General features: G+C 34.0%; 1 protein-coding gene across 3 annotated transcripts; it reads left to right on the top strand.

Annotated features, from left to right (window-relative positions):
* The first annotated feature begins 4080 nt into the window (after positions 1 to 4080).
* On the top strand, positions 4081 to 12154 carry LOC105343262 (hypothetical protein). 3 transcript variants are annotated; one of them, XM_066087255.1, is made up of 4 exons: positions 4081 to 4272; positions 4527 to 4618; positions 10119 to 10153; positions 10559 to 12154. In XM_066087255.1, exon 4 carries the CDS (start codon positions 10628 to 10630, stop codon positions 11960 to 11962), a length of 1335 nt encoding a protein of 444 aa, XP_065943327.1. In that variant the 5' UTR covers positions 4081 to 4272; positions 4527 to 4618; positions 10119 to 10153; positions 10559 to 10627; the 3' UTR covers positions 11963 to 12154. The 3 variants fall into 3 exon arrangements, with proteins under 3 accessions (XP_065943327.1, XP_011448862.3, XP_034325978.2); XM_011450560.4 differs by having other exon boundaries at positions 4081 to 4618; XM_034470087.2 differs by lacking the exons at positions 4081 to 4272; positions 4527 to 4618 and adding an exon at positions 9202 to 9709.
* The last annotated feature ends 362 nt before the right edge of the window (positions 12155 to 12516 follow it).

Raw genomic sequence — 12516 nt, 5'->3', positions numbered from 1 at the left:
TCATGACCCCCGGGGGTAGGGTGGGGCCACAATGGAAGGTCAAAGTTTTACATAGGAATATATATGGTAAATCTTTAAAAATCTTCTTCTCAGAAACTAATCAGCTAGGAAAGCTTAAACTTGTGTGGAAGCGTCCTCAGGTAGTGTAAATTCAAAGTTGTGAAAATCATGATCCCCAGGGGTAGGGTGGGGCCACAATGGGGGTTCAAAGTTTAACAAAGGAATATATATGGTAAATCTTTAAAAATCTTCTTCTCAGAAACTAATCAGCCAGATGATTCTTTATAATTGTTAAGACTTTGGCCCCAGGACAATTCTTTGGCCTCACAAGAAGGTTCAGAGTTTATGTACGTTTATATCCCATATATAAACAATTGTTAAGGATCTTTTTGAGAACTGCAATACTCAACATATGATATGACTATAAAATCGTCCTGTTAGAAAAGGGACTAATGATTATAAACATAAGAATATCCAGGGGGAAATGGATTTTATTTATACGGGATCTACATGTATTATTGTACATTGTCCAGATAGTTTGTATTATGACTCCATTAAGCTGATTTTATCATACCTATTGTTCCTCAGGTGAGCGATGTGGCCCATGGGCCTCTTGTTTGTTTACTAACATTTGATACTAACTGCATTTAGAAGTAAAAAATAGGATGCACTTTCATCACTATTTTAATAAAATCTCAAAGTATATTAAATTACTACTAAGAAAATGGTAGTAATATTTAGATGAATATTAAAGGGACGTAGTAGTAACCGAAATATCCTTGATTCATTTTATTGATAATTCAAAAGGATTAGGCACCAGACAAAGCCTATATAAACCCTCCCCAATACAAAGTCAAGTAGTGGAAATCTCTTTGTACGAGATATTTCTATAGGATATAATATGATTGACTTGCAGAGAGATATATTTTTGGAATTTTGTGTACATAAGATAAAGGGAAAAATTAAAGAATGAACTGTACTATCATTATTTAGGAAAAAATAAAAAAAAATATGGATTTTTAAGTAAACATGTTAGATTTAATTCCAGGTTCAACCAAGACTGGTATATAAGGGATGATAATGAACTAACAAGATGTGAATTTGCACTTGAATTTGAACCTAGCTGAGCGATTCTATTTTGATGACGGAATTCATTTTGATTAAAATATTGTTCACAGAATTTGTGGTCACTATCAACAACAAAATAGCTAACTATAGCCTTGATAACAACGGTCTGGTACAGTGTTTACATGTATGTAGAACTGGATTAAAGACGAACCCTGCTTGAACTGATAAATATTTCTCGGTTTGTTTTTCTTGTAAAATGATAATTTAAATGCAAATTATTCAGTGTGAAGAAAAAAGTAAACAAACAGCATTTGATACCGAAGTCAGGTATATTTTAATTTATACACTTGTTCAAGACAAAATAAAGTCAAATCAGATAAAAAATAGAATACAATCAAACTATACTCAGACGATTTTTGTGTATTTGACCTGCCATTTATATGCCCGAATATAACGTCTTTTAATGAGTTAAAACTTTTATCTTAGTAAGGTACACATGGCAAAACTAACCTAGGCATTGCTTTCCATTTTCACGACATAGCCCTATGCCTTTTGAATACGTATATGTATGTTGTGCGGCGCCAAGTCAAAAAAATCTTGAGGGTTTGAATCCATTTGTTAGATTTAAACCAAGTGAAAACATTATATTTTTGTGCATGGTTCTGTATTCATTGAATTATTAAATGTTCTAAATATGTAAGATCATATTCTTATATTAAAACTGCTTGATTTAATTAATTTTTGATTTGGCTATAAAAGTATCAAATAATTTTTGAAACGAACTAATTTTCATAGAAAGTTAAAAGTATCAAATAATTTTTGAAACGAACTAATTTTCATAGAAAGTTTAAACTTTGAATAACTGCAACGGATGCCGCATAATCGTCATCTCTTTTTTAAAGATTTGAATTATTTGAAAAAAATAAAAAATAATTTTAGTTTGATTATACAAAAAATCAATACGGATGTAGAATGTACAGGGGAATAGTTCATGGTAAAAGTGTTTATGAACCTTGGTTCTGGTTTGATCCAGTTCAGTCCACTGTATCTGCTTAGCTTAAATCTGTGCTCGGGTACAACCTTTTAATGACTTTGTCTATTATCAACAAAACACGAGATTATCCTGTGTTTTTCTCATCTTAATCCTTGATCCTTGAACTTGGTCTGGATTAAAGTTATGTGTTTTCGACATCTCACACTTATGAATATCATTTCGGCGGGGATTTTATTCAGCTCAAGATTCTTGTTAATTCCTTGTGTTGTCCACCTTGAACTACGAGTAATCCTTGAACCGCAATTGTCGATGGATTAAAAAAAACTGTTTTGAACATTACACATTTTGGCCTTAGTTTAGTAATAATTCAGTCAGTCACTTGGTGGAATTTAAAAGATGGTCGATGAACCTGTAATTGAGTAACCGAGCGTACCAATATCAGACAAAGTTTTTTACTCGAAAATATTAAAACTGTCTATCAAAGCTTACAAATCATACACAGAAACCCTTTTGTCTGGTAGATAAAATTGCAGTAGATGACCTTATACACCAAAAGAAACTGAAAGTTATTTAAAATGCAGATGAATATATATACTTGCAGAATCAATATACGCTACATTATGTCTGAAAGCAGTCTGATTATTAAACCACTCTCCCTCTCCTTTCACCCGTCACTAAGACAAGAAGGTGCTCTGTATGTACACGTAATTCTTACTCCATATTATAAATTTGATTAAGAAACGTAGTAAAAGGATTCAAATTATCTTTCAAGTCAAATAGTCTACCAGATGGATTAAGTTAGTATATTGTATCTCGTTATCATGAGATAATTATCCCGTTAAATTACGAGAAAATGAATTCTTTATAACGAGATACTAACTCGAAATGTAATAAGATACCGCATAATTGTAACTCGTTATGATAAGATACTTACTCGAAATAACGAGTTATGAAAAATACTTTTTTTACTTTTTTAAAATCGATCTTATAACTAGGCTTTCGTACTACATGTATATGCTTTGTAATCATCATTTTTCTTGCGCAGAATTTTTTTACCTTGTGAAAAAGGGGGGCGATGTATCACTAAACAGAGCCCATGTTAACTAGACCTTGGTGTGATCATCTGAGAAAGATCATCAATCAACAGCGTAATTAGCAAAAATTAAACACCGATAGATGAGAGCAGGGCCATATATGTTTATTTACTCAAACTTTGACCTGCCCATCTTAAAAGGGCTAATAGATCAAGATTTGTGGTTTGGGGTGGCACCGCGTCCTTGGTATCAATCAAAGACAAGTGCGTGTCAGACTTCATTCGACTGGACACTTTGTTCTCATGGTTTTACTCAGAGTCTACTCATTGATAAACTAAATTCAAAACAGTGTCTGTAGTGTGTTAGCTATAAAAAAAAAATTAACGTGGTATACGTATACTCTAGATGATTTAATGGTAATACGTTTATCCGAAAAATGCTTGATTGAAAAACATGACCAAATTTTGGTAAATCCAACGTTTGTAATTGTCAAGTAATAGTATATAAACATATTAGAGGACAAATTATGAAGGAACTCTCTCTCTTTCTCTCTCTCTCTCTCTCTTTCTCTCTCTCTCTCTCTCTCTCTCTCTCTCTCTCTCTCTCTCTCTCTCTCCTACACGGTCTTAAAACCCTAGGAACGCCAACCAATTTTTTGGAGTTATTTGTGGCAAGTCTTGATGACAGACTACAAGTATATAGCTAAAAGCAGGTCTTACAGACCAGGAGTTGTAGGTGACCCCAGCATTTTGTAGTTTTGTGGCAATACTTGTAAACGAAATAAATATTTGTTTCGCATAAATTCCTTCGACACAAACACTGGATTGTTTCTTGGTGATATGGGCTGTTTATGCTCCCCAAAAAGTGGGAATAAAAAATTCATTTGGTAAATGTCAAACAACATCTCCATACGCACACACCCTCTTCTTTGTTTAACGCCTATAAATATCCCCTTTGACAAAGTAGTCCCAGGGTCCTGTCTTCGAATGAGGAATCGTCGAAAAATCTTTCATGTGTTGAAGGGTTACCATTTTAAAGGATCTTTAAACTTTATCTACCCAACACAAACAAATAACAGATAGAAATCACCCGTTTCTGCATTTATTGAATCTATCGAACAATTTACTTAGGAAGAACCCGAAGCAGCTTTAAATGGGGGGCATAGAGACACCTCAGGTGATAACAATACAATTTTTTCAGTGATAATATATGGAGGCCATTGTTTGCCGAGTCTTGCCCCTGTACCTAATTTATGGACTAGTCTTGTCGTTATATTCTAAAACACAATTTAAATTCTTCTTTTTTTTTAAACAATCTTTTTTAGTCTTTTGCATAACAAAGTTACTTTTAATCTGATAATTGGAGACAATTATGACAATGCCATTCGGAAGTTGAATAGCTGACGATATAATGAGATAAATCTGCACTAGGTTGTTGATAGCTCTTGAAAATATTCCCAGGCTGTTATGTAAAGCGTAGGCGAGAGAGGATATCAGGAACAACGAAAGACAATGGCGATTTCGTAAGTTCACTTATTAAAGTTATTATGAATGAAATTCTGACATATTTGTGGAGATTCTTTTAGTTGGAAAATTTTAATCGTTTTGATGTTCGTTTATGAATAAAACAAGTAGCTATTTTTTCTTATTCGAATTTGGCGTGCAAAGTGTTAAAAATGAATTAAAACATACTGAGTGTATGGCTAAAACTAAAGGTAAAATGTATTAGTTTTTTTTAAATATAATTTTACGTACTTTTTAATGTATGAGGCCCATATGTATTGTATGAATTACTTTACGTAATAAATTAAAAAGAATTCTTACTAACAATTTACTTCCCCCTATCATATAAGATGATTTTAATGATTAAAACATTAAATCGCCGAGCGTTAGACTAAAATTTGCATTTTAAAGTTTTATCAAAATCACGACCGATTCGTGGAATACAAAATTTTTAAATTTTTGCAGCTTTAGTACAGCGTGACCGATAAAAAGGGGAGATAATACGGTTTGTAATTAGTCTTTAATTCTGAATTACAATTTCTTTTTTTCTATCTTCCTTTTCAAATGAAATAATCTTTTCTTATTATTTTCGAAAGTCAAATACTTAACAAATACAAATATACAGCATTGATTTTCTTTTTATAATCATGAAAAAAGACGCTCGTTCTATGAATCATTAAGTTCTCGTGCATATTTTGAAATAAACAATTTGTCATAGGGTTAAACAAAAATGGTTATAAAAGATATTATCTCGGTTGCAAATCCGTTGATAATTTTTGTCTTTGATTTCATCTTCTTTTAGCTTGAATGAGATATTGATTAAAGAAAACGCCGGCTTCGATATAAATTTTATTTTATATAATTTGTAATTTAATGACCCATATGTTCACCTTCTCAATCCTAATGTTGGGGGACAGACATACGGACAAAGGGTGAGGGAACAATTCAACCACCCACACATCCGCTATCGCCTTTTAAAGAAGGGACCTAAATTGATAAAAAAAAAAAAAAGTTGAAGAAATTATTTCGTTTTCCATAAATGTTTTTTTTTTAATTTATATTCTTGGAAAATACAGCTGGGTAAAATTATCATAGGATCATGCAAATTTAGTTATTCATAGAAGCATCATTTTGTCAAAAAATATATGTTATTCCTACAAATTATCTCATTTTCAGATCTTAACTGCTATCGCACTGATTCAAATTAAAGTCATTTCTCATCTTTTTCTCTCTTTTTTTCTTATCTTTTTTTATTTTAGATTAATGAATACCCATTGGACGCGTGCTTCTATAATTACAGATTAATATTAAGATGAAAAAGTTTTTATTTATAAAGTAGACCGAAATTCTCCCAGGGTCATCCTACTTTAGTCATAAAAGAGTGCACCTTTTTTTTTTTTTTTTTTTTTTACTAAATTCGACTTAAACACACCGGCCCTTATCATATAAGTAGTCTTTAGTTTTGTTTTGGAATACAAACATTTCGAAGTGATAGAATGTAGAAAATTTTCATGCCAATAGTCCAAAATCGTGCACAAGTAGACATGACATTTGTTTTCTTTTCCACTCATCATATGATCATTCTTTTAAGTTGTTGAATGTAAATATATCTTAACACGAAGGGTAAAAAATTCTGCTTATACGAAATCATCAGATGGATACATGTTTAAAGTTTTAAATAATATTGTATCCACGGGAATCACTAGTATTGCGTCGATCTTTTTTAATATAGGTTGATACAATCTCGTCTTGGAATTAAGAAGTCTTAGAGAAAATAAATGGATTTTTAAAATAACTTCAATCGCACAGTCATGATTTTTAACCTTTTTAAGGAATGGAAAGTGAGACCATGTGTATTTTTAATCCCGGATAAGTAAAGTACACGTGCTCTTGTATATTTTAAGTCATGACCAGCTATGAAATTTATAGATAAGTGTATTTAAAATCAAGGGTTACGTAAAGAATCGATATTTAGATCTCGATCTCTCTCTCTCTCTCTCTCTCTCTCTCTCTCTCATTTGAAAATATTATGTTATTAGATAACATTCTCAGTACTATATGTACTTGTATATTGTACTCTCTTTTCAACTTAGATAAGTTTAGATATATTTTTAATAGGGATGATTTCTCAAGCCGTTACTTGATTTCAATACAACAAAATACCAGTTAAAAATACGAATCTTGATAATGTTAAATTTGTAATAATAGCCTCGTTATGCTCTCATGATTTAATTACTCCTTTTTCTTGCAGTTTTAATTGGAAACGGATAACACTGCAATTTTATCAGTTGGTTTCGTATAATCTATACTCTTTAAAGCTTCTTCGAATGCCAAGAAGAAAATGGGCCCAAGAAGGTTTAACGTATAAATTCAAAAATAATGTAAATTAATAGAAATCGGGGACGTTATATCATCGATTTCTCTATCATATCCCATTTTAAATGCCATTTTGAATCAGCGTGGTGCATCTTGGAAACGCTTTATTGGCTTTTTATTAGTTGTATGGAAGTTTACTGCCATGTTTGACATTGACGAGTACGAAAATAATGCAAAAAGAAATGAGAAAAAATAGGATCTCGTAAAATTCGTTTAATTTTTTTTTGTAAAACTAAGTATAGATTTTGTAACATATAGATGTATCCAGTAGATCGCAGAGAAGGGTTGTCACGTTTTCTAGCAGTACCCTTTTAAAATAATGATTTCATATAGAAATTTCTTGTCAAGTGTCCCCCTTTTTAAATCACAACTTTTATGAAGGTAATAGCAAGTTGATATAGCTGAATAAACACCTTCTGTTCCTCCCAATGCAACACCCCATCCTGTAATTAAGCTTAGGCGAAGTAAGTCATTATTCCCTTCCTTTACTGTCTGTCGAGCTTTGCCCCCCCCCCCCCCCAACCCCCAACCCCGAAATGATACTACTGTGCGTACATGTGCCTTAATAGCATAATTGGAGAAAATAAATAAAAGTTATAACAACTTTGAAAAAAAGGGCATCGACAACAAAACTTTAATCAAGTGGCATGTCCACCCGTCTTCACTATAATAAAATGACCCCACCCATCTCTTCATGCAGCGATCACTGCTATTCCATAAAGAAAAGGCCTAGCATTGTCGGATAGAAAAGGGGTATTTGATAGGAATTTCTTCACACAATGAGTTAATTGCATTGGTTTTTCATGACTCAACATTATGGGTTCCTACGTTTATGGGAGTGCGCGCGATAGTGTGTTGGATTGCTCACTCTTGACGTGTATAGCTTATTATCAAGATTGTCCCCAAAGGAAAGCAGCAACCTTGAACGCTAATGATACAGTAGCCACTAGCTAAGGAGTTACTCAAATACTCGCAACGAGACATACATATAGTTATATTTCAAACTGGTTTCCAAAATTACTTCTCTATGCTTATCTCAACCTTTTTCAACGTGAAAAAGAAATTAATTTTAAGTCTTTTGAGCTGTCATTTAATTTTTCATAACTATCCATAAATTACTTGGATATTGCATATCAAATTTCATTTCCATACGTCATAAAACACGCTGAGGTAAATCTCTCTATTATTCGAATGACTATTTATTTCGGTAAAATGTCTAACTCTTCATTACAAAATAATTAAAAAAAATTTTGCGAGTATCTCTTACACTGATGCCACTATTCGTGTAATTAAGGAATTTGTCCCAAATTAAACACCCTTCCTCCGTATTGTTAATGACTTTGCATATTCTTTTAAGAGAGAGAGAGAGAGAGAGAGAGAGAGAGAGAGAGAGAGAGAGAGAGAGTTGTATTAACAATCTCCCCATGTTGAAGTTTTTTGACTTATGAGAGAGAGAGAGAGAGAGTTGTATTATCAATCTCCCCATGTTGAAGTTTGACTTATGAGAGAGAGAGAGAGAGAGAGAGAGAGAGAGAGAGAGAGAGAGAGAGAGAGAGAGAGAGAGAGAGAGAGAGAGAGAGAGAGAGAGAGAGTGTTGTATTATCAATCTCCCCATGTTGAAGTTTGACTTATGAGAGAGAGAGAGAGAGAGAGAGAGAGAGAGAGAGAGAGAGAGAGTTGTATTATCAATCTCCCCATGTTGAAGTTTGACTTATGAGATAGATAAACTTTGGACAATGCCAAACGTACATTCTGCTACATCGACATAATGATAAGTTTCTTGATGATATATGGACGAGTGTTTTTTGTAATCATTTATGTTTCTGTAAAGAACTGTAACATTAAGTAATAGCTAATTTTGTTTTATCAACCCCTCTTTGTTATTTTGAAGAGCTGTTCTAAAAGTACAAAAACCCCGACAAAACAGTATTGCCATTTCAAAATTTAATCAATCCAATGTTTAAAGTCAGATGTGTTATTTTCATGCTTTGTCGGAAAAAGTTAACATCTAAATACTTAGTATAAGAAAACAAACCCTATTGTTCGTTAGTTCGTTTTCTCGGTTCATTAAAACAAAGTTTATTCAGTGTTCAGTGCAAGAAAAAAAACCAGAACCTCAATGACGTCATACTGCGAGAGAAGCGATATGTATATACTAACGATATTAGAACCCAAAAGTTCATTAAACAAAAACACTTATCGATAAATAGATACTTGAGATTGGGTTGACAGGTCAAATAACCTGTGTTTGAACAATCACGAAATCTTTGTTACATTTGTTCATGAAGGGGTTCCTTATTGTAATTAAGACTATCATGGTAAAGCAGTCCGAACTTAAAAACGGCATCGAGTCATCTAAATGTTTCTTTAAGGGTTCAATAATTGACGTCAGGAATGAAATGCCTCTTCAGATTGTAAAATTGATTTCGGAATCATGTATACATGTGGGTTCAGAACGGCGATATCAAAGACTTGGGAACTTGACCTTGTATTTAAATCATTTTAAGGACCGTCCCGTAACCGTGAAACAAACCAACACCACAAAACACTTCCGATTCTAAATTTAAATCAACAGACTATATTTAATTTAAATAACTTAAAAACCAGAATCATTCCGTCTGCGAGTCTCGTGCTGACCGTTTCATTCATACATGTGTATGGAGTTTTGATTTAAAAATCATTTCTAACAATATCAAGAATACCTAGGGTTCGGGAATTTTATAGAGGGATAAAAGGTACAAAATCGCATGTTCAGTGCAAAGTTCGATCAAGATTTAATTGACTACCGTTAATAATATGTTCGTTTTTAAACCCGAAATTTCTTTGAAGTGCCATAAAATTGAGTAAATTGAACGTAGATTCGCTTAATTTGATTCAGATTATTTTTCATGAAAAGTGCATTTATAAAAGCTTTACAGCATTTAACCTTGATGGAAATTTTCTCATAGGGAATAATAGTTATGGACCTTAATAACCAATCTGAAATTATGCCTCCTGCCGTAACCATCTCAGTGCCTATATAAAGGGGAAATTGTTGCTCGTCATTTGCAAACTTATCATTAGAGAATATTAACCTTTGAGTAGACTTTTCTGCACATTCGCTAAATAAGCTTTATATTATATTCGTATATTTCTTAATTTCAGAAAGAAAATCCAGTTCATTATAGCGACCAATTCTGGTAAGTAAACATATTCCATCACCTATTTTTTCATTATTTGTGTTACTCGGTCACTTTTTTTAAATTGAAATCAATGAAACTTGGCATATAGCAAATTCACGTTCTAAGTCACACGAGACGTTGTTTGCACGAAGTGCGTGAAAGATCAGCGGTACCATTCAACAATCTCAACATTGTTTGGAAAACCTGACGGAATCTAGTCTACGTTTAATCCGCTCTCTGTTTTTCGTTCAATATGTTGGTATCTCGCTGTGTCTTACCCTTCATTTATCTTACTTTCAATGTTTAAAGTATTAAGGCAGATCCGTCTCCTCTTAGGCGGCTTCCATCCACGGCCATTGTTTACGATCTTATCAGAATTATTATGCCGTTAATTTTTCAACTTTTTATCCTTTTTATCAACAGTGACAACGTCAACACAAGAACAGTTTACAACAAACAGTCGAAGTGGACGGCAAACCATTCTTATTAACAATGGCTCTCAAACTTCATCGTAATACGATATGGACACACAACACAAACAATATTGGACATCTTGGACTTCACAGTGAAACCAAAAACCTGACTCTCGCAAAAAATACGAGCGTGAAGAAACATTTTGGTGTTCTTATTACTGCTCTGAAAACGAGTGAGAAACAGAATTTCAGAATCATGAGTGGAAACCGACGTGAACTTGAACAGTCCTTATTGGCTCTCACGCAGAGAATGCGAGAAATCAACGCAAGCCGACTCTCGGTGCCTGCAATGAGAAAGACTTCTACCTCTTCGAGAGATTCGAGGTCCGTTTCTGATGTAAGCACATTTTCGTTTTCATCGTCCAATTCCAGTGCCGCGTCTTATAACTCTTTTTCGAAATACATTGGTCGAAGACTTTCGCCGGTAAAAGGGAAAAGAAAATCTCGGGTTTCACTCGAGAAAGACACTGTAGACAATGATAAACAGGAGGAAGATGGGAAGAAAAGAGAACGGAGATTGGCTACGATCTCTCCGCCAAATATCGTTGAGCTTCAGAAGATGTCCGAAGATCCAAATGAATTTGCTGAAAAATCAAACTTTTCTCTACCCGAGTTACAGGACAGAGTTTTTCTGCGTAAAAGCTCTGTTCGAATTACTCCGTTTCCTGATCTTCCAGTAGAATCGGAAAATACAAATAAGGAGGAATCATCATCAACCGTTTCTGGTGATCATGGCAGCACTCCAAGACGATCAGTACGCAAAAAATCCAAAGTCGGCAAAAAATATAGCAAAGGAAGCATGGAAGACATTCATGTGCAGGAACCAGAAACAGCCCGCAACAACCCTCACGCAAGAATGATTGCACTGCAGAAACTGCAGATGGAAGCCCAGAAGCGAGCTGCGCTTATTGAAAAACAGAGACAAGAATTGATCAAGAAAAATCGCAAAGAAGTGACGGAATGTTTTCGATATTCGCATGCCGTTGAGCAGTTTCTGAAATCAAAAAGACAAAATTCTAAGATTTCTATGTCTGATGTACCAGATGAGGTCGAATACGACGACCAGGGATGCGAGATTCGCCATCTCGGTCCTTCTGTTTTGGCCGTGATAAACGTGGATGACATGGATTACGTCACCAGCGTCACCGTGCGTCGCAGACGACACACAACAAGCGGTCTAGGAGAAAAACGACCGAGTTTCTACAGATCGAAATCAAGAAAATCAATCGCTTCCATTTATCACCCATTGCCGAGCATCAGCAAGGAATCAAAACCAACAGAACAGTCTACCAAGAAACTTATCTCAAAAGACAGTCTCCCGCCACTTGCAGAGGAGCAAGTCGTAGTCACGTGAGACATTCTACGAATGCGTGGTCGAATTTCTATAAGCAGCCATGAAATCTAAACTTTTTGGAACAATCACGTTTTAGTGTTTATAGCTAGGTCTTGCCTTTATTAATTAAGGCGTGTCTCTTGATGCGTTTACACGTACATGTACGTCAAACTTGCCATTTATGTATTGATTGAATAAATCACTTATGTTATATTTTTCTTTGTTCATTTTAATCAATCTTTACTTTTTTGCAAGAAACATTAAAGTCACAGTATAGTTGTAACATTCTGTTTCAACGTTAAAAATGTTCAATGTCATTATATTTTAAAGAAATTGCAATATTGACTTTAACGTAGATTCGGCACGTATCTTGACAAGAAAAAAAAGAAAGAAAAAACGTTATACTTTCCAAATTTCTTTAAATCCTAATCCGGGGGGGGGGGGGGGGGGGTAGTATACCCTTAACTCCGCTTTCACAGATTTTTTATTATTTTTTTTCACTTATTTTCAATTCAATTTTTTACATGGTCCCATAAAAGTGTGTGTGCGGGTAGGGGGGGGGGGAGGGGCAAATC

Source organism: Magallana gigas, chromosome 6 (genome assembly GCF_963853765.1).
Source record: "Magallana gigas chromosome 6, xbMagGiga1.1, whole genome shotgun sequence".
NCBI classification, from domain to species: domain Eukaryota; kingdom Metazoa; phylum Mollusca; class Bivalvia; order Ostreida; family Ostreidae; genus Magallana; species Magallana gigas.
The sequence above is the reverse complement of the archived record's forward strand: the minus strand, read 5'-3'. Positions and strand labels throughout refer to the sequence as shown.